The sequence below is a fragment of the Oryctolagus cuniculus genome, chromosome 21 (genome assembly GCF_964237555.1).
Source record: "Oryctolagus cuniculus chromosome 21, mOryCun1.1, whole genome shotgun sequence".
NCBI classification, from domain to species: Eukaryota; Metazoa; Chordata; class Mammalia; order Lagomorpha; family Leporidae; genus Oryctolagus; species Oryctolagus cuniculus.
This window is the reverse complement of record NC_091452.1, coordinates 407,279-429,337: the sequence shown is the minus strand read 5'-3', so window position 1 is coordinate 429,337 and position 22,059 is coordinate 407,279. Positions and strand designations below refer to the sequence as shown.

General features: G+C 47.8%; 1 protein-coding gene across 4 annotated transcripts; it reads right to left on the bottom strand.

Moving 5' to 3' along the window:
* Positions 1-1,417: 1,417 nt before the first annotated feature.
* On the bottom strand, positions 1,418-17,588 carry LOC100358830 (histone-lysine N-methyltransferase PRDM9). 4 transcript variants are annotated; one of them, XM_051836893.2, is made up of 11 exons: positions 17,530-17,588; positions 16,716-16,824; positions 16,462-16,585; positions 16,135-16,242; positions 13,353-13,402; positions 10,763-10,919; positions 9,563-9,664; positions 8,758-9,029; positions 8,303-8,370; positions 6,314-6,507; positions 1,419-3,449 (listed from the first exon to the last, which is right to left on the bottom strand). In XM_051836893.2, the coding sequence occupies exons 2-11, from the start codon at positions 16,782-16,784 to the stop codon at positions 1,747-1,749; spliced, it is 2,847 nt and encodes a 948-aa protein (XP_051692853.2). In that variant the 5' UTR covers positions 16,785-16,824; positions 17,530-17,588; the 3' UTR covers positions 1,419-1,746. The 4 variants fall into 4 exon arrangements, with proteins under 4 accessions (XP_017193924.2, XP_051692853.2, XP_069921792.1 ...); XM_017338435.3 differs by lacking the exon at positions 17,530-17,588 and having other exon boundaries at positions 1,418-3,449; positions 16,716-17,304; XM_070065691.1 differs by lacking the exons at positions 10,763-10,919; positions 16,462-16,585; positions 16,716-16,824; positions 17,530-17,588 and having other exon boundaries at positions 16,135-16,221.
* Between the last annotated feature and the right edge of the window lie 4,471 nt (positions 17,589-22,059).

Here is a 22,059-nt window from a genome sequence, read left to right as displayed (position 1 = left end):
TTTTACAGTGTGAAACAACCACCATCCACATACCCTTGATTCTCCAAGTTGGCTATTTGGTACTTCTGGTCTGGGCCAGGAGATCTCCAATGGGGCTGGTCACAGACAGCTGTGTCATAGCTTGGACATGGGCAGCTTCACTGGTGGTCTGCTTGTGGATGTCAGTCGGGACAAGAGCCCATGATGGGGCCACAGGACTCTCATTATCTGGCACACGACCCTGTGCTTACCCTCCTGCCCTGCAGGTAGCCGGGAGCAGCAGGTGGATCCGGCACAGACGCTTGCCTGGGCTGCAAGGCCCCGGTGCAGGCAGAGGAGGAGTCTGGGGTCCCTGTTTACTGTGAGCTCTCAGTCATGCTGAAGGGTCCTGGACACCTCCTCCTGCAGTTCCCTCAGGCCCTACCCCAAATGGACTCCCGGCTTCCCTGCTTGACAAAGTCCACTGATTCGGGACACTTGCTGGCCTCTCCAGACTCTCTCTTGCCTCTCCTGGCCCCCAGCCCTAGCACCTTCCCTGGGGATCTTTTGAGTCCTTATCCTTTTTCCATGAAGACCACATGCTAGAGGTGGCAGGTGCCAGGAGTGATCTGGAGCCACCCCTGCTGAAACCCCCCCTGGTAACACAGTCCAGGTTCTCTGCTGGTGGCCAAGGCAATGCCACCGCCCCCCCCCCCCCACATACCCCACTTCCAGCGGTGTTGCCTGGGACGGGCCCTGGAACTGGCTGCTGCTCCTCCCTGGTTTTCCACGCCTCTCATGAGAGCAACCATTGTCCCCACACTAATGCAGTGCCCACATGTGTGGATTCATGAGTTGGGGACGGGGCTACCCACAAGCTAGTGGGCCTCTCCTCACTGACACTCCCCAGCCCCCATCAGCACAGCTCGAGGCTAAAAGGGGCTAAAAGACCCTATTGGGGTCTTTTCTGTCCCAGGACCCTTGGCCCCTCCTCCACAGGACCCAGAGGAAGGGGGTAATTGGTGCCTCCAAGAGGGCACACAAATACTTGTGCACACATGCAGGGACACATACACCCACACAGACATGCAAGGTACAAATATGCAGATGCACCACACCTGCACTCCCCCCAACACACACACACACACACACACACACACACACAAACATGTCTCTGGCTTTTGCCTCTGAGGGTGCAGAGGCTGGAGACAGCAGGAAAGGAGCCAGGAGAAGCCGAGGTAGGAGGATCTCAGAGTGGAGGCCAGGCGGAAGCAGCCACACTCCAGGAGACAGACAACCCCTTCCTGGCCCTGACTGTGTATCAGTTCCTGGGTTTCTTTCCCAGAGCCCTGAGCTGATCCTCCAGTAATTTAGCCAGAGTGACTGCAGGCTCACAGCTTTTCAGGGCTAAATTCCTGTAGAGACCTGAGCTGGAACTCTTGTCCTTAGTAAGAGCAGAATAAGGCATGTGCTTGGGCTTCAGATTTGCATGGAGACAAAATTTATTAGAAGAGACCAAGAAATAAAGAAACAAATAAAGCAAAACGGGATCGGTGTGGGAAACAAACACAAGTCAACAGCCCATGAACACTCAGGCAACTCTCCTGTTTTTCTAACTCATCTCATAAAAGTGGAGGGATGTTGAATCAGTTATTTCTGATCTCTGCACTATTGAGGAAGGTAAGGAGTCAGCAGACTTTGGAAGACCTCTCTGAGCTGCAGTGTGGAGGTGTGTGGTGGCCACACTTGTCCCCCGTAGTTGCTGAAATGTGATTTTTTCCCCCTGATTTACTCATCCACCCTGCAAGCATAGGGCTTCTCCCCTGTGTGTGTCCTCTGGTGACTGATGAGGTTTGACTTCCACGTGAAGCTTTGCCCACACTCCCTGCAAGCATAGGGCTTCTCCCCTGTGTGTGTCCTCTGGTGACTGATGAGGTTTGACTTCTGCGTGAAGCCTCGCCCACACTCCCTGCAAGCATAGGGCTTCTCCCCTGTGTGTGTCCTCTGGTGAGTAATGAGGGCTGACTTCACTGTGAAGCCTCGCCCACACTCCCTGCAAGCATAGGGCTTCTCCCCTGTGTGTGTCCTCTGGTGAGTAATGAGGGCTGACTTCACTGTGAAGCCTCGCCCACACTCCCTGCAAGCATAGGGCTTCTCCCCTGTGTGTGTCCTCTGGTGACTGATGAGGTTTGACTTCCGCGTGAAGCCTCGCCCACACTCCCTGCAAGCATAGGGCTTCTCCCCTGTGTGTGTCCTCTGGTGACTGATGAGGTTTGACTTCCGCGTGAAGCCTCGCCCACACTCCCTGCAAGCATAGGGCTTCTCCCCTGTGTGTGTCCTCTGGTGCCTGATGAGGTGTGACTTCTGCGTGAAGCCTCGCCCACACTCCCTGCAAGCATAGGGCTTCTCCCCTGTGTGTGTCCTCTGGTGACTGATGAGGTGTGACTTCACTGTGAAGCTTTGCCCACACTCCCTGCAAGCATAGGGCTTCTCCCCTGTGTGTGTCCTCTGGTGACTGATGAGGTGTGACTTCTGCGTGAAGCCTCGCCCACACTCCCTGCAAGCATAGGGCTTCTCCCCTGTGTGTGTCCTCTGGTGACTGATGAGGTGTGACTTCTGCGTGAAGCCTCGCCCACACTCCCTGCAAGCATAGGGCTTCTCCCCTGTGTGTGTCCTCTGGTGAGTAATGAGGGCTGACTTCACTGTGAAGCCTCGCCCACACTCCCTGCAAGCATAGGGCTTCTCCCCTGTGTGTGTCCTCTGGTGACTGATGAGGTTTGACTTCCGCGTGAAGCCTCGCCCACACTCCCTGCAAGCATAGGGCTTCTCCCCTGTGTGTGTCCTCTGGTGCCTGATGAGGTGTGACTTCTGCGTGAAGCCTCGCCCACACTCCCTGCAAGCATAGGGCTTCTCCCCTGTGTGTGTCCTCTGGTGACTGATGAGGTTTGACTTCACTGTGAAGCTTTGCCCACACTCCCTGCAAGCATAGGGCTTCTCCCCTGTGTGTGCTCTCTGGCCATTAATGAGGTGTGACTTGTCACTGAGGCCTTGCCTACAATCTCTATACTTGACTCCTGCAATTCGTGACAGCCCTGCCCCCACAGATGATTTGCCTGTGTCCTCTGGATTCAGTTCTTGGCCTATTCTAGGCTCTTCCTCTATCATTCTCTCACCCTCCCTTGAGGTCTCCACTTGTCCTTTGGGAAGGCTGGAAAAAGACCTTGAGATCGCCTTCTGCCTTGTCCTTTTGGACGAGAATCTGGACTTTTCTTTGACGTCTTGACCTTCGTTTTTGTCATTCCAGCTCTGTGGATCAGACAGCTTCTGATGCTCTTTCCCTGGACAGGGATTCGCTGGTTGCAGGTGATTTCTTGCAGGTGCTCCTGGGAAGATCTGAGAGGAGTGACTGCGCTCCATGTGTTGACTGAGGAACTTGTGACTGGAGAAGGCCAGAGAGCACGAGGGACAGGGATGGATTTCTGGCTTTGGCTCTGCCGAAAGAGGTTTTTGGTTAGGGCAGAAACAGACAAGCAGGCTGGCCATCTGCATTGCCGTGAGTGAGGCCAGCCCCACTATTTGTTCTGTACATGTTAGCAACCCAAGCATTCCTGTATGGTGTATTTTTTTTCATTCTATTTTTCTCTACATCTTCAGATATCCAGAAAGCCCACATCAGAGGCCCTTTCTATGTATCGGCCAGACTAAGGGCTTTTTTTTTTTTTTTAAAGATTTATGTATTTATTTGAAAGTCAGAGTTACACAGAGAGAGGAGAGGCAGAGAGAGAGAGAGAGAAAAGTCTTCCATCTGCTGGTTCACTCTCCAATTGGCCACAATGGCCGGAGCTGTGCTGATCCGAAGCCAGGAGCCAGGAGCTTCCTCTGGGTCTCCCACATGGGTGCAGGGGCCCAAGGACTTGGGCCATCTTCTACTGCTTTCCTAGGTCATAGCAGAGAGCTGGGTCGGAAGTGGAGCAGCCGGGTCTCGAATTGGCACCCATATGGGATGCCGGCACTGCAGGCAGCAGCTTTACCCACTATGCCACAGTGCCAGCCCCAAGACTAAGGGTTTTCAATTAGCATCCTGCAACTTCACTGTGTCATAGCTGGGGCTCCAGAGACCTCTACCCACATCCCAGATGCTTTCTTCATTGGACCCTCCCTGATCATCTGCTGTACCTTCCTCCGCTCACATGGGGAGGTCACTTTTCCTGACATGTCTGTGGCTATTTTATTCTGTTGAGAAACAACTACACTGGTCACTTAGGGTGGATTTTCTCTCATGACATTCCCGTTGAAGAGAAAGGGATCTATTAAGTTGGGAGTCACTCACCCTGGAGACACACAAATGTGGAAGTCACATAGTGTTTAAGAGAGCACCTGCGAGTAGATCTGTGTTTTAGTCTCTCCATTCAAAAAGAGGGCTCACGTGTCTGATCTCACTGGGAGGCAGAACTCAGGCTGGGCAAGAGAGCATCCAGGTTCCAGGGACTGAAGGACTCTGGGTATTGCTGCCTCAACTAGGCCATGAATTGTTTGTTAGTGCTCTGCAAATCACAAAGTGAAAACATGTCCTCAGGCCTCACGCCATTCATTCCTAACTTATTTTATTCAGCATTTGCCCATTTCCCTTGCAGTACGAAGTCCTGATAGAAAAATACATCTTGTATCAGACTTCTCACCTCTCTGATCCCAGCTTCACTCAGGTACACGCTCTGAAGGGGTCACCCTCAACACTCTGTTTTCTGAAAGCTGACCACAGCATCATCTCAGAACACAGAACTCAAACCTCCACAGCTGTCTTCATCTCACTCAAAAAAAAAAAAATCTAGGGGCTGGTGCTGTGGTACAGTGGTTAAGCCATGGCCTGCAGTGCTGGCATCCCATATGGGTGCCTGTTGGAGTCCCTGCTGCTTCACTTCTGATCCAGCTCCCTGCTGGATCCAGTTCCCTGATCCTCCCATCTTTCCACTGGGAAAGCAGTGGAAGATGGTCCGAGTGTCTGGGCCCCTGCCACCCATGTGGGAGACCAAGAAGCTCCTGGTTTTGACCTGACCCAGCCCCAGTTATTGTGGCCTTTTGGGAAGTGAACCAACAGTTAGAAGCTCTCTGTCTCTCCATCTCTCTCTGTAACTCTGCCTATCAAATAAAGAAACAAATCTTTTTTTAAAAATTCAAGAACATCTAGGGGAAGCTCCTGGCTCCTGGCTTCAGATCGGTGCAGCTCCAAACATTGTGGCCATCTGGGGAGTGAACCAGCAGATAGAAGACCTCTCTCTCTCTTTCTCTCTCTCTGCCTCTCCTTCTCTTTCTGTGTAACTCTGACTTTCAAATAAATAAATCAATCTAAAAAAAAAAAAAAAAGAAACAGCTAAAAGAGCAGAAGAACCTTCCTTGATGAGAGAGCTGGCAGGTGCCAAAGAAGTCCTTTTTGCCTTGGACACTTTCAACGCAGTGTGCTGTGGGACATTTTATGCATAAAGTACTTAAAATATAAAAACAGAAAAAAATTGAAATATAACAGTTGCTTCCAAGAGTCAAAGACATATAAAATGAAATTTTTATATTTATTTATTTGAAAGGCAGAGTTACAAAGAGACAGAGGCAGAAGCAAAGAGAGATCTTCCATCCACTGGTTCATTCCCCAAATGGCCACAATGGCCAGAGCTGCGCTCATCTGAAGCCAGGAGCCAGGAGCTTCTTCCAGGTCTCCATGTGGTTGCCGGGGCCCAAGCACTTGGGCCATCTTCTACTGCTTTCCCAGGCCATAGCAGGGAGCTGGATCTGAAGTGAAACAGCTAGGTCTTGATCCGGCCCCCATAAATGGATGCTGACACTGCAGGCTGTGGCTTTACCCACTACACCACAGTGCCAGCCCCATAAAATGAATCTTTAAATCTGTAAGAGCTAGTGTTGTGGCACAATGGGTTAAGTTGCTGCCTGCGATACTGATATGCTTGCTGGTTTGAATCCTGGCTGCTCCACTTCGTCCAGCTCCCTGGCAATGGACCTGGGACAGCAACGGAAGATGGCCCATGTGCTCGGGGCTCTGCACCCCTGTGCGACTCCGATGGATTCCAGGCTTCTGGCTTCAGCCTGGTCCAGCCCCAGCTGGTGCAGCCATTTGGGGAGTGAACCAGTGAATGGAAGATCTCTGTCTCTCCATCTCCTTCTCTCTGTAACTTTACCTTTCAAATGAATAAATAAATATTCAAAAAAGAATTCTTAATTTAAAAAACACCTGATGTGAAATTTGACTGACTTTATATTACATTTGATCTATTTAGAGTTGAACCACAAAAATTCCCATGAAGAATGCTTCTTTTCTTTCATTTTAAAGAACAATAGTGCTACCTACCTCTCCCTGCTGTGAGCTCTTCCTTCCACTTGCTGCCCCACTTGATCCCCAGCTCCTGGCCATATTCGTCCCCATACCAGACCAGCAGCTCACAGCCAGGCTTGATGACCTGGCAGGTGCGGTAGAATATCTGCTTGTGGTACTGAAAGGCCACCAGGTTCTGCTCCTCGTCATTCCGGGCACAGTTCACATACCTGAGGTGGAGACAGATGCTGAGTTCCCATTCCATGTCAGATTTGAGTCTAACTCATCACATGATGGCCAGGCCTCCACCCTCCCCCTTGGTTCCCCCCACCCCTGCCCCAGGGAGAACCTTCTGTTTCTGCCCAGGTCTCTTCCACAAGGTTAGTGAGTTCCCTGTTCCAAGTCTTGTTTGTATCCAGGGAGAGCCTTCTGTTTTTACCCAGGTTTCTCTCACAAGGTCAGTGAGTTCCCTGTTCCAAGTCCTATTTGTACCTAGGGAGAACCTTCTGTTTCTGCCCAGGTTTCTCTCACAAGGTCAGTGAGTTCCCAGTTCCAAGTCCTATTTGTAGTGCTCATCCTGCCAAGCATGCTTTTCTCTCTTTCCTAATTAACCATTTAAAAACCCAGTCCAGACTTCCACCTTGACTGGCCACAAAGTACAGTGATGCCTAGCTTCTCCAAACTCCAAACTAATTTCTGTTTGGTGCCACAGAACTTGCCGTGTGAGCCTGCTCTTTGCCTCCAGAGAGGCACTGGCTGAAGTCTGCCTTCCTTTAATCTCCTCACAGTACCCAGATGCCATTCCTCTACCTTCCCAGGTTCCCACAGAAACGGCCAATGTCCTCGTTATTCAATTTCCCTATCCCCTGATGAAGGGGGAGCCCCTTACAGAGCAGAGCAGGGTTGGGGCACTCGGCAGAGACCCATGGCCCTGCCACAGCTCACTTCTCCGCTGGATTCAGAACCCCACCCTTTAAAAAATATTTATTCATATTTATTTGAAAGGCAGAGTGATGGGCGGCGGTGGAAAAGAAAGGGAATGATAATGAATCCGCTGGCTTACTCCTCAAATGGCTGCAACAGCCAGGGTAGGTGCAGGGGTCCAAAATCTTGGGCCATCCTCCGCTGCTTTCCTGGGTACATTAGCAGGGAGCTGGATGGGAAGTGGAGTAGCTGGGATTCAAACCAGCATTCATGTGGGATGCTGGCATCACAGGCAGTGGCTCAACCTGCTGCACTATAACACCAGTCTCCAGAATCCAGTTTCGATTTCACTGTGGCTGGGAAAACTTCCCTTTTTTTTTTTGACAGGCAGAGTGGACAGTGTGAGAGAGAGACAGAGAGAAAGGTCTTCCTTTCATTGGTTCACCCCCAAATGGCCGCCACAGCCGGCACGCTGCGCCTATCTGAAGCCAGGAGCCAGGCGCTTCCTCCTGGTATCCCATGCGGGTGCAGGGCCCAAGCACTTGGGCCATCCTCCACTGCCTTCCCGGGCCACAGCAGAGAGTTGGACTGGAAGAGGAGCAACCGGGACAGAACCGGCACCCCAACTGAGACTAGAACCTGGAGTGCCGGCGCCGCAGGCGGAGGATTAGCCTAGTGAGCCGTGGCGCCGGCCGACTTCCTGTGCTTTAAGTTGTTCAGGCACTGTGCACTTCTCCAAATAATGGGAAAATTATAGTTAAGGACACAGGTTTCATGGGCTGTCCAGGTATTGAAATCCATTTTCCACACAGGAAGTGCTTAATAAATGTTGATTAGACAAAGGGTGAGTAGCCAGTAGATCTAGGCTCCTCAAAGCTTATCCTTGTGCCCCCTTGTGTCTAGCATATAGATTTATGTTTTGATAAAAGATATAGTATTTATATTTTATATCTTTTTAAAAATGGCCATGATATTGAAGAGCAGTGTCTGGAGAAAACCGAGGAGCATGGGGTCACTGAGGGAGGCGTAAGGAGAAGGAAAGGAATCTCAGCTTGTGAGAGAGAAGCGTCCTCCCAGAACGTGACTTGCTCTGGGCCTTACCTCATCCAGTTGGCCCAAGATCTATCCTTTCCATCCACATACTCATAGCAGTTTCTCCCCTTGGTGATCTGAATTTCAGAAAAATAAGTTAAACTCTCCCTGGAGTGGGAAGAATTCAGAATTACTTTACTCAGCTGTCATCAGTGCTCTTTGGGCTTACACGGATTCAGACACGAGTTGTGACCACATGTTGTGCTCCTGCTCATCAGTAGACATCTGAGTTGATTTATAGTCAGAGCAGAGGACCACAGGGAGGACACCTGCTTTGTCTCTTATTGCCCTGCTCTGTCGTAACCTGCCATCTTTACACAGGAGTTCCACATCTGTGCAAAGACTGCTGAGTGAGCTAATCATGTTGTCCCCATCTATGTCCTAATACGTGGGAGGAGACATCCCACCAAAGGCACAGAAGGGATGTGGGGAGCCAGAAGACAGGCGAGGGAAGCACTTCTCACCAGCCAGGAGTACCCGCTGTTGGCTGCCTCCTCCTCTTCTGTGATCTGGCCCTCGTAGGGACCAAAGTGCAGACCCAGTGGCAGATCTGATGCCTCGTTCCATACTCCAAGCCCAGCCTCAGGGATGCCTGATGGTCCAATTCTTAGCCCAGGGGGCAGGCTGAGGACTGAGCGATTGGGATGCCCCTTGTCCACTGCACTGTCCTTTACAAATATGGGTGGTCCGTGAACAGCACAGCTGTCTAGGAAGAAGTTCTGACACTTCTCACAATCTGGAGAGGAGAGCAGCAAGGATTAGTAAAAGTATACTACTTGTTGCTGGGTATAGAGAGCTTCAGGAACAGCCCAGCACTCACATCATTTAGCCTCAATCTTTTATTTATTTATTTATATATTTGATAGGCAGAGTGACAGACAGTGAGAGAGACAGAAAGGTCTTCCTTCCGTTGGTTCTCCCCTGTAATGGCCACTACGGCGGGCAGTACGCCAGGAGCCAGGCGCCTCCTCCTGGTCTCCCACATGGGTGCAAGGGGCCCAAGCACTTGGGCCATCTTTCACTGCCTTCCCAGGCCACAGCAGAGAGCTGGACTGGAAGAGGAACAACCAGGACTAGAACTCAGCGCCCATATGGGATGCCAGCGCCGCAGGCGAAGGATTAACCAACTGAGTCACGGCGCTGGCCCCCAGCCTCAATCTTGCACTCCAAGTTATAAGAGGAAAGGGACGAAGTGGGGCCAAATGATGAGATGAATTTTGAGTCAGGACATAGGAGCCTTGAGTGTGAGTGGGCCAGAGGATCACTTACAGAGGTAATCGTCATCCTGAGGCTCACTGCACTCTTTGTATGCCTGACTCTTTCTTTTTCGAAAGCTGTACATCTTCACTTCAATATTCTTCCTTCTAAGTCCTGAGTTGGAGAGAGTAGGTGAGTGAAGTTAGGAGTACAGAATGTTCATTCCTGCTTTATCTGAAAATGTGAAACCTCCTATCATCAAATTATCACCTATGCTTTTACATATCTTCCCGCTACCTCATCTCCTGCCCTTAAATATTGGCTCAGAGAGACCAAGGCTCCACACTTACCAAATGACAATGTCTAACTGAATTTAAGTTTCTAACTTAAATTCCCACCAGCAGATTTAATCTCTCAGCATTTATACTTATAAAAACACTTTGTTCATTCATAAAACATTTTTGAGGATATAGTACATATTAAGTATTGAGCAGAGGCCTAGACATATCTCACTAAGAAAATGTGGCTTGTACCATCAAAGATCAATTTATTGGCCACCTTGCATGTATCAATTATTTTATTTTTTAATGCTTTCAAATAATATGAAGTGTCTTCAAAGAGTTCACAGAAAAACCGCATGGATTTAAAAAATGGTTTTTCACTGAAATAAACTTAGGTTTTAATTCCTTTTCCATGAACTTTTAAAAAATTGTTAATTTAAGAGGCAAAGAGAGACAGAGAGAGGAAGTGAAAGGGCAAGCTGCCATCCACTGCTTCACTCCCTAAACAGCTGCAGTAGCAGCCAAAGCTGGGAGCAGGGAACTCAAGCCAGCTCTCTCACATGGATGGCAAGAACCCACTCACTTGAGTCATCACTGTGTCCCGGGGTTATATCAGCATGAAGCTGGCGTCAGCAGCAGAGCCAGACATGGGCGTCTTCACTACTAGGCCAACTGATTTCCTGTCTGGGAAATTGTTGTATATGAGCTATGTATCCTTATCCTCATTTTGCATGTTAGCACTCAGGAGCTCAGAGAATTTATGATTTCTCAAAGGCTCCAATACTTTGTGTGGACTATAACCCAAGTACGTGAATTCAGAATTAATGTGTTCACCTGCTATTCAATATTACAATCAATTTTTGGTCTCCTAGCTTAATCCAGCATAAGTCCAGACCCATTCAAAGTATGCCCCACATATCTCAGTCATCCTCATCAGCCTTCATCCAGAGGGCCTGGAGGAACTGAAGTCGCCAAAGTACTTTCGCTTTACCCAATTTTCGTGTGGAGTGCTGTCCAGACGTCCTCGTTTCTTTAGGAGGGAACGATGGTTTCTGGTCCTCCTCTGAGCCAGTTGTGTTCAGCAAATTTGCTATTCCTGACAATTCCTTCAAACTAGATTCATTATTTACAGGCAACCTGGGCATCCCCTTTAATGTAAGAGTCACATTAAAAAGATAATTTTCATTTCTTTAGTTCCTTAGGGCTTGCAGTGTGTTTTCACACACATGACTTTATTTAGTGCTTCATCGTCTCTGGAAATATCTAATGTGTGAATACTTGAGGGAAAAGCAACATCTAAGTGGGTGTTTTTAAATATCTATTTATTTGAAAGTCAGAGTTGCACTCAGAGAGAAGGAGAGGCAGAGAGAGAGAAAGAGAGGTCTTCCATCCACTGGTTCACTCCCCAGTTGGCCGCAACGGCCAGAGCTGTGCCAATCCGAAGCCAGAAGCCAGGAGCTCCCTCCAGGTCTCCCACGTGGGTGCAGGAGCCCAAGGACTTGGGCCATCTTCTACTGCTTTCCTAGACCATATCAGAAAGCTGGATTGGAAGTGGAGCAGCCAGGTCTCGAACTGACGCCCATATGGGATGCCGGCACTGCAGGTGGCAGTTTTACCTGCTACACCACAGCGCCAGCCCCCAATTCTTAGAGCCATGAAGAATCTCTCACTGAATCCAGGGCTAGAACCTATGCCTTAAGGCTCTTTCTCTCCAACTGGTTTTCAGTTTCTTCTGTACAGATGCAAGTGAGGGAGAGTGAATACTTGGGAAGATGAGCTAGAGAACAGACAAAGTCTGTGAAAGAAGGCAGAAGGGCTTATAGAGAAAAGGAAGCTATCTCCCATAAACCAGTCGACATCTGGTGGAAGGGGAAACGTAGAAGAGCAGAGAGGGCATAAAATAGACCTGGAACATGAGTGTGCATCAGTGAGGCTGGGAGGACGTGGAAGCAGTGAGACTGGTGGAAATGGAGCATCGTGCTCAATCTGCAAATTGCAATATCCTGAGAATAATATTTGACTGTGCAATTCATGGGTGTCTGTGTCAATTCTGTTGAATCAGGGTATACCATTAGTTAATTCTCTTCAGCTTCTTTTCTTGATCTGTAAACTGATATACATGTGATATGGTAATGTTCATTATGAGCTATTGAATATGGCACGAATGTGAGATTAATAATTTTTCCTACAGTCCTGTTATCAATTTACCTCTTCAATAATCTTTAAAGTTGAAATCTGACTCAAAGATTTTATCTTCAGCATTCCTTGGACCTATTACTACTTGTTTAATTAGTAAAATTTTGAATCAGTCTCCCAGAAAACAGTGAGAGGTTCTTTATGGCTCTGAGAAGAATTGGGGGCTGGCGCTGTGGTGTAGCGGGTAAAGCTGCTACCTGCAGTGCCGGCATCCCATATGGCGCCAGTTCGAGACCTGGCTGCTCCACTTCCAATCCAGCTCTCTGCTATGCCTAGGAAAGCAGTAGAAGATGGCCCAAGTCCTTGGGCTCCTGCACCCACGTGGGAGACCTGGAGGGAGCTCCTGGCTTCTGGCTTCGGATTGGCACAGCTCTGGCCGTTGCGGCCAACTGGGGAGTGAACCAGTGGATGGAAGACCTCTCTTTCTCTCTGCCTCTCCTTCTCTCTGAGTGCAACTCTGACTTTCAAATAAATAAATATTTAAAGAGAGAGAGAGAAGAATTGGAATGAACTGGGCTCTCAATTCATAATGCAGAGGCAACAGGCCAAATAAATAATTCCAAACAAAAAAAAAAATAAGTTGCCTAAATAGAGCTCAGAGGAAGAGGCTGTCATTTCCTCCTTCAGGAATGAGGATTTGAAATTAGTTGCAGAAGATACATTTCTACTGAATATATGAACCTATCTGAAACTTGAAGTCATTATCTCACTTCCTGATTCTCAATCAGGAAACCCAAAACTCCTCAGGGCTTGGAACTGCTTCTTCTTATCAGAACGGGTCCCTTATGAGGTGGGGACCCCTTCTCATTCTTCATTTGGACCACTCACAGTACAAACTGCCTGTATCTTTATAAGCTTCCTTTATTCAGACTGCTTAATGCATCTCTCACTTTACTACGGCAGAGAAAAACAGACTGAGATAATCAGAAGAATGATGTAAACATGTGTGATTAAAAAAGCACAAACTTTGCAAAGCTATGAAAGTGCTAATGAGCTTGGAAGCGCTCTTGATGAGGAGTTTTGGGTTGGATTATACAACCACTCACTGTAATCTCAAGCACATAACTCAACATTTCTGTGCCTCAGATTCCTCATCTATAAAACTAGTATATTTTAGTACCTGCCTCACAGGGTTCTTGGAAGGTTTAAATGGGTTTATTCACGTAAAATGCTTAAAAATAAGGCCTGAAATACTATGAAAACAAAACAAGTGGTAGTGATTATTTTGCCATTCTTACTTCCTCTCCGTGATGCTGTCAGACATTATGTTAAAGAGACCCGGAGAGGAAATGGCAGCTCCTAGTATACGCTGTGCCTTCTTCTCTTGCCCGTGATGGGCCCATAAGAAAAATTTTTCTAGTGAAAGGGATCTGGGAGATACTCACCTTCTGGTGTTTGCTGTGTTCCGTTCTGAAGGCCATCCAAGGAGGTTTGACTGGAAGGTGACAACAAATCAGTGTTGGTTGGTAAATGTTTCAAAACTTTGGAAATCCTCATTAGAGAAAGAATTCTGAGCCAGAGAGTAGAGTGATGATTCCAAATATGATCCTGATGTTGTTGGGAGCCACTGTGCTGGTTTCCCTGTATAGGCCTTTGTTTAAACTAACCTTCAGCTGTGTTCCTGTAAGGAGGATTCACTAGAAAATTCCATTTGTACAACTCACTGATATGATTAGCGTTTGGCCTTCTGGCTTCAGTGCTCTTTCTTGTACCTCGATAAGCACGTCTGGCAGCTGTAAGACCTCGCTGTAACTCCCTTTGTCAAATTGATACTGGTTCCTGTGAAATTATTCCTTTGATCTATGTTGTGAGATGACTTCTGCTTACCCTCGACTGTACAATTCTTGCCTTATACTATATGAGCCACCTCCTTCTCCAATAAAGTTGAGACCTTGATCAGAGTACTGTCTTGGTCTCCCTTCTCGTGTCTGGTTTGTCTCTCCATTCAGGTCTGCCCTCCTCATGTCCTAGTTGATTACCCCGCGGGCCGGGGCAGATGTGACATAACAATGCTTTCTGTGGCCATCTGGGGAGTGCATCAGTGGTCAGACGATCTCGCCCTCTCCCTCCCTCCCTTTCTGTAATTCTTCCTTTCAAATAAAAAATAACAATAGACAAATCTTTAAAAAAACTCAGTTGTGCTTCTGTACACTAACAATGAAAAATCCCAAAAGGAAATTAAGAAAGGAACCTCCTCTTCAACAGCATCAAAAAGAATAAAATACTTAAAAACAAACTTAACTGAACCTGGGTTGATACTGAGGGATGACTGTACAAAAATTAATTCAAAATGGATTGAGGACTTGAAAGAAATCTTGCCACATGCTACAACATGGATAAATCTTTGACATTTTAGTAAGTAAAGTAAGCCTGTCACAAAAAAACAAATACACACAAAGACAAATAGGTGATTTCACCTATATGAGGTATCTAAAGTCATGAAATTCATAGAAACAGAGTAGAGTTGTGTTTTCAAGGGTCTTGGATGCAGACTTGAGCATGAAAGGGGACTGAAGAGGCATAAGTCATCAGGACACTGTCTTTGCTGCAGGATACCATGCACTCAGCTCCTCAGCTGCAACACAGCTTTTGAACTATGACACAGGAAACATCTGCTGTAACTTAAGCAGGAGTAAGCCTTCTGTTTTAGGGCCTTTATAGGAAAAATGATTAACAAAAGCATTGTTTGCCTCTCCCTGCATGGAGGCAACATCAGAACCTGAGACTGTAGTGTGCTCCCTTAATAAAAAACCCAGACTGTAACTTGCTGTATCTCTCCTTGATTTTTAAATCTGATCGGTAACCATGACATAAATCTATTTTGTTTAAACCCTACTCAATGCACACACCAGCCCTGTAAGACATGTGTAAAATTTGTAACCAAACAGAAGTTTGTGTGCTTGAATCCTCACTTTGACTTTCTGATTCTCCAACACGATTGCTGATTTCAGTCCATAGGGGAAGGAGGAAATGGGGGTGGTTATTCAAGTACACTTTCAGTCATGTATGATGAAACAGTTTGAAAGCTCTGTTGCACAATAATGTACATATAATTAACAACACTGAACACTTAAAACTGTTAAAACCATTAGGGTACAGTTGTGTTATGTGAGTTCTCATCACATGAAAAAAAAAAAAAACAAATTGAGTAGTAAGGTGGAAACTTTCTGAGTCCAGAAAAAGATGCACAGATGTGTGGTAAACCATGGAGGTATACCCACTAAAATCTTTCTTTTCACGTTGAAATCTTTGTGTGCAACCAAACAGTGGGCTTTCACACCTCTTACTCTACTCTTGACAGCCTAAGGAATCTGAAATCCATAGATGGGAAACCATAGACCTAATCCAAGTTGGCTTTCTCCAGTTCAGGAAGATCGACTTTATCTTCTAAACTGTCCTGCCCAAGCAGTAGAAGAGGAAATGAACTGCTCACTTCTATATCAATTACACATCTTTTTATTTCCAGGATGCCTACTGTGGTGACTTGTTGGAAAGATCAGGGAAATTAAACAGCTCTCTCAAATCTTTTCCAAGAATGAAAACAGGTTCATTCTTAGGTGACAGTATGAGGTGGTGTGATTAAGTATACATGGATAGATTATATATTATGTTACTTCTTCTAAAACATTTAATTCAGTAATCAAACTTATGAGATTAGTCTTAGGAAGCCTTTGGGAGGATGTGCAATTTAAGATTTCTTTAATTGCCTCTTGATTAACAATGTTTAATAAAAATAAGTTTTAAAAGAAATGTGTTAAATTTTAAACATAGAGAAAATAGAGAGTGACACTGAAAAATCTATGCATCTATCATCATTCAGCCAATCCTGGCTGCTTTAGATACTTTTATCTTCATTTCAAAATCAAAAAACAAAATTCAAAATGATAAGCAAAAAACTAACCAACTACCGTGAAGCCACCTGCCAGTCCGTCCTTCTAGTAACGAAGCTGCCCTGAATTTGCTATTTCATGCACTTCCAGATTTCATACATGTACCACTTGTCTCTACATAACACAGCTGCTGTTCTACGACGTTGCCTCTAACTGCAGTGGTGTTTTGCTGCACCCTGTGCTGAAGGTAACAGGTGTCCTTTGCTAACTTGGAGACATTGCTGGGCCTGATCCCTAGACTGGTTTCCGGTCGCCTCTGACCCCTCCTGGCGCTCACCTTGCTGCCTAGGCGTCCATTCTTCGTCGGAGTCCTCAGTGTCATCCGCCCGGGCTCTGACTGCGAGCCTTCGGTGACACATGAAAGCCGGTCGCGGGGCTCTGAGACCTGGAAAGAAGCAACATCTTCACCCTGAGGGCAGAGCTGGGAGGAGGAACAAAGGGGGTGGCAGGACAAGCACCCCGAAGCCTGATGGACTGGGAGAGTCCAGGTCCAGATGCGAGCTCTGTACGGCCAGACTGCAAAACTCCGCGTCCAGATTCGTCCCCGCGCAGAGGGGAACGGTGGGCAGAGGCAGGCACCGAGGGGTTCACGCAGACCGGGTACCTATGGCTACCAGCGCGCAGTAGTTCCTCTTCACGTTCCGGTAGCGGCTCTTCTCCCACTCGCCCATCTCTGCCCACTCTTCCTTGGAGAAGTAGATGGAAATATCCCGGAAGGCATCTTGGACCTGAAAGACGCCGGATCCCCTGGGCGACGCCCGAGTCGCGGCGGAGCGCGGAGCCAGCCTGTCTTCCGCCCGGAGCGTCTGTCGGGCCCTCCCCGCGCCGGGCTGACCCCTGCGCGGCCCGGGCTCTCACCTCCGGCTTCCCCCGCGCCTGGCCTGCGTCTGCCCCCGGGCTCGGCTCCGCGGGAGCCGCGGCGCTCATGGTCGGGGCCCCGCACAACTCCCGTCTGCGTCCAGGGCTCCTGCGGGAGAGAAGGCGCTGAGCCAGGCCCGTCTCGGGGCGGCGGCGCCGGGGCGGGCGGACCAGCGGGCAGCCCCGGGGCTGGCGGGCGCTTCGCAGGCCGCGTCCCTCCTGCCCCCTGGCGCTTCGTGGTGCAGGGAAGACGCGGGGCGCCCGAGGTCGCGGGGCTGGACGGGGGGCGGGTGCGACCCTGTGGACCGTCCAGGCCCCGCCGGTCAGAGGGAGGGACTTCCCCACAGGCGGCGGAGGTTGGGGTCTCTCAGGCCGAGGTTTGGGGTCTCGGGCCGAGGAGTTTTGGGGTCCCTCATGAGGGGTTCCTGAGGCCTGGGAAGCCGCAGGGTTGTTTCCAGGCTGAGCGGCTCTCGCGGTGGGGAAACCGGGTCTCTGTGGTGAGGGCTGAGGGGTCCCCCCAGGCTGAGGGGTTTGGGACCGGCACTGGGGATTTGGGGCGCGCCCGCCGTCCCCGGCTGAGGGCCTTGGGGGCCCATCAGCTTAGGGGGTGGCAGGATTCGGGGTCTCTCAGGCGGAGGGGATGTGAGGCGCTGGGGATTTGGGGCGCGCCCGCGGTCCCCGGCTGAGGGCCGTGGGGGTCCATCAGGTTAGGGGGTGGCAGGATCCGGGGTCTCTCAGGCGGAGGGGATGTGAGGCGCTGGGCTGGGGGTTTCAGGGTTTCCCGGCTCCCGTCGGTGCCTCCCGCTCGCCTCACGCGCTGTTCGCCGCGGCCGCGCCCTCTGCGAGCCCCTCGTGTCGGGGAGGTCAGACCCGCGCGGGGCGCCCCGGGAGGCGCGGGCCGCCGATTGGTCGGGGAGCTACTGGGGCGGGACAAGGGGCGGAGCCATGCCTGTCCGTCACCGGTACCTCAGAGCGGGACCGAGGTTTCCCGCCCCTGAGCGGAGGGAGGGAAGAATCATTTTATTCTTATAATTGTATCAATGAATTACGTGGAGTCTGTTTTCTTTTTATTAATGTCACATTAATATGAGAATTGTGTTGTAGGAATTATTCATTTTCTGTAACCCCGAGAATCTAAGATATTAACCAATAGCTTTAAAAATAATAAATAAATAATATTAAAAATGGGGAAAAAGAAATTACACTGCCAGAGGAGAAAAATAATAAATAAATAATATTAAAAATGGGGAAAAAGAAATTACACTGCCAGAGGAGAAAATAATGAATCAGAATAAAGCAAGCATTTATGGTGTAAATGTGTCAAAAGAGCAAATATGTATATTCAACTCTTGGAACTCCAGCTGGAGAAGAGGATGATAAAGAATTAAAAAGCTTATTTTTTTAAAAAAACACAAATCCTTCCAAATTTGGAGAAAGATATATATTTGAATATCTTTATCTTGGTTAATAGAACACAAAATTTCAGCTAAACAGAAGAAATAAATTCAAGAGATCCAAGTACAGTTAATTATAGTACATTTTATAATTTTTTAAAAATGGAAAGGTAGCACACAGAGTTGAAGACCCATTTCTGTCAAGTACTCAGAATATATAAACAACTTTTATAGGATGGAAACAAAAGTACAAACTTCACAGTCATTTTTTGTCAGAATGTACACAGATTTTCACCAAGCATGTGAAAAGCTGTCCACTTAGGGGAGTGAAAATCAAAAACCCAGGAAGATACCACTTCACACCCAGTTGGAGACTGTGAAAGGGAAAATAATTATTGGAAAGGATGTGAAGATATTAGAGACTTAATACATTAAAATCTTCACACATACATAGCTAGCTGCTATGAAAAATAGTTTGGGATTTTCTCAAAAAGTTAAATACAGAAATACCTTATGGACCGGTGTCCCACATCTAGAAATATTAACTGAACAATTGAAAGCAAGTACACTCATGCGTTGCTGAATGAAAGTTTTATGTCCTGAGAAATCCACCATCATGCAGCTTTGGCTGTGTAAATGCCATGCTATGTACTACAAAAACTAAGATGATTACAGCGTGCCTCGGTGGTACGGTCTATGAGGTCACTGTTGTGTATCTGGGCTCTCACTGACTGAAACGTTGTGCAGTGCAGGCTGCACTCAAATGTGCTTGTGTATCCGTAGACCCACTGTTTGTCATAACCGAAATTGGAAATTCCCTGAATGTTCATCAGTGAGTGAACAGGTGCACAACTTGTGGTGTATCCATGTGAGGACACTTCAAAGAGCTCATGGAAAATGAAGTTAAGGCCAGCGCCGCGGCTCAATAGGCTAATCCTCCACCTGCAGTGCCGGCACACCGGGTTCTAGTCCCGGTCGGGGCTCCGGATTCTGTCCCGGTTGCCCCTCTTCCAGGCCAGCTCTCTGCTGTGGCCCGGGAGTGCAGAGGAGGATGGCCCAGGTCCTTGGGCCCTGCACCCGCATGGGAGACCAGGAGAGGCGCCTGGCTCCTGGCTTTGGATCAGCGCGGTGCCCTGGCCGCTGCACGCTGGCCGCAGCGGCCATTGGAGGGTGAACCAACGGAAAAGGAAGACCTTTCTCCCTGTCTCTCTCTCTCACTGTCCACTCTACCTGTCCAAAATAAATAAATAAATAAATAAATAAAAGATGCTTATTTGGCTGCCAAAAATGTATGAAATCTATGCACATTTTTTTTCATAGTGCACTTTCTATGAGCTTGTTGATGTTCTCTCACACAATGGGATATTATTCAGCCATAGAAAACAATAAAGTTAACATTTTACAGTAAACTAGTCAGGAGAAAGGAGACGACATGCATTTGGGCTGGATTCATTGATTCTCTTCAAGTTGCCTGGGTTTAAGTCCCCACTTTGCCTCTGATTCCACCTTCCTGCTAATGCACACGTCAGGAGGCAGTAGGTGATGGCTCAAGTGGTTGGATCCCGCCACCCACCGGGGAAATCTAACTTGAGTTCCTGACTCCTGCGTTTGGCATGGCCCAGCTCTGGCTATTGTGGACAATTTGAGAGTGCTCCAGGAAGATCAGGTCTGGCTTCCGACCGGCTGCAGAACCACTGCAGAGCTAACTGCAGATCTGCTTCTCTTGATTCTTGCTGCAGCGGCCTCTGCCGCAACAGCAGTATCCCATATGGGCGCCGGTTCTAGTCCTGGCTGTTCTACTTTAAGAGAATATGCAATGATGTTAACCCTCGCCAGACAGCTTACAGCTCAGTAAGTGTGGTGGAATGAGAAGGCCGAGCCAAGATAACCACTGGCAACAGAAACTGCCCGGCAATAGGCTGTGATTGCATGGTTTTGGAAACCACATGACAGCGGAGTCTTTCTGGCAACAGGCTGTGATTGGATGGCTTCAGAAACTACCTGGCAACAGGGTGTGATTGGTTAGGGCATAGACTGCCCCTTGACGGGATTGGCTGCCTTGGCTATATAAGCTGCTGTACCAACTGAAATAAACGAGTCTGCAGGCTGCTTGCCTCAGGCCTGCTTTCACCTGACTCTCGGGTTCTGGTGGTGACTCCGCGCCTCTTGCTACCACCACGCTCCTCCTCCCAGAAATGAATCCGCTGCAACAAGTAAGAGTGTGGAAAGAAAACATCTTCAGTAACTCTGTTCCCATGTGTAATGTATCCATCCTGTGGCCGACATGTTACATTAGAATTCCCAGTCCCTGTAAGGGAGACAAGGAGGCTAAAACCATATGCAAGGGAAAACCCTTCTTTGTTCAGAGCTCAGGATTTTGGTAAGAAATTCCACCTGGGCTTTATGTAGAAGACTACTTTAGTATTTTTTTTTTATTCTAGTACCATTGGTTGAACTCTGTAATTAATACACAATTATTCTTAGGTGTTTAAATTTTAACTGAAAAGTGATCCCTGTTAGGAATTTGGAAAACATTATGCTGAGTGAAATAAGCCAATCCCAAAGGGACAAATACCACTTGTTCTTGATAGGTGACAACTAACTGAGCACCAAAAAGGAAACCTGTTAAAATGAAATGAACACTATGAGAAATGGTGACTTGATCAGCCCTCACCCTGACTGTTGATGAGCAACTTAATATGTTATCCCTCTTAGTATTTTTTTTGTTTGTTCTACTTAATACTTTTGGTTGAATACTGTAATCAATACACAATTCTTCTTAAGTGCTGAAACTTAACTGAAAAGTGATTGCTGTTAAATATAAGAGCGGGAATAAGAGAGGGAAGAGATGTGCAATTCGGGACATGCTCAAGATGACTTACCTCAAACGGTAGAGTTAGAAACATACCAGGGGATTCGAATTCAATCCCATCAAGGTGGCATGTACCAATGCCATCTCACTAGCCCCAGTGATCAATTTCTGTTCACAATTGATCATAATGATAGGACTAAGAACCAAAGGGATCACATAAATAAGAATAGTGTCTGCAAAGACTAGCTGATAGAATAAAAAAGGGAGAGAATGATCCAACATGGGAAGTGAGATACACAGCAGACCCATAGAATGGCAGATGTCCTAAACAGCACTCTGGCCTCAGAATCAGCCCTTAAGGCATGCGGATCCAGCTGGAATGCCCATGAGACTATTTCAGGCATGGAAAGCCAAGACACTCTGGGGAAAAAAAAAAACCTAAATGAAAAATCTCCACGAGTGAGATCCCAGTGGAAAGAATGGGTCATCAAAGAAGGAGGTACCTTTCTCTGAAGGGAGGAGAGAACTTCCACTTTGACCTGGCCTTGTCTAAATATGGTCAGAGTCAGTGAACTCAGGGGACTTCCATAGCCTTGGCAGCTCATGACAAGAGCCTAGGGTGATTACTGATGCCATAAACAAGAGTATCAATTTGTTAAGTCAACAACAGGAGTCACTGTGCACTTACTCCTCATGTAGGATCTTTGTCCTTAATTGTGCTGTACATTGAGATTTAATGCTATAACTAGTACTCAAACAGTATTTTTCACTTTATGTTTCTGTGTGGGAGCAAACTGTTGAAATCTTTACTTAATGTATGCTAAACTGATCTTCTGTATATAAAGAGAATCAAAAATGAATCTTGATGTGAATGGAAGGGGAGAGGGAGTGGGAAAGGGGAGGGTTGCGGGTGGGAGGGACATTATGGGGGGGAAGCTATTGTAATCCATAAGCTGTACTTTGGAAATTTATATTCATTAAATAAAAGTTTAAAAAGAATTCCACCTGGGCCTTATGTAGAAGACTGCTTCCTGTTAGGAGGCCTTCCTGCTACAAGTGGGCGCACACGCAGATCAGCCTAACACCCAGCCCTGGGGAAGTGCACACAGAGGGCACCTGCGGTGAAAAATCTGCACTC

Coding starts and splice junctions, on each gene's coding strand:
- LOC100358830 (XM_051836893.2), bottom strand. CDS start 16,784: ATGAGCGCCGCGGCTCCCGCGGAGCCGAGCCCGGGGGCAGACGCAGGC. Junction 16,243..16,461: donor CTGCGCGCTGGTAGCCATAG/GTACCCGGTCTG, acceptor GCTTCTTTCCAG/GTCTCAGAGCCCCGCGACCG. Junction 10,920..13,352: donor AACACAGCAAACACCAGAAG/GTGAGTATCTCC, acceptor CTTACATTAAAG/GGGATGCCCAGGTTGCCTGT.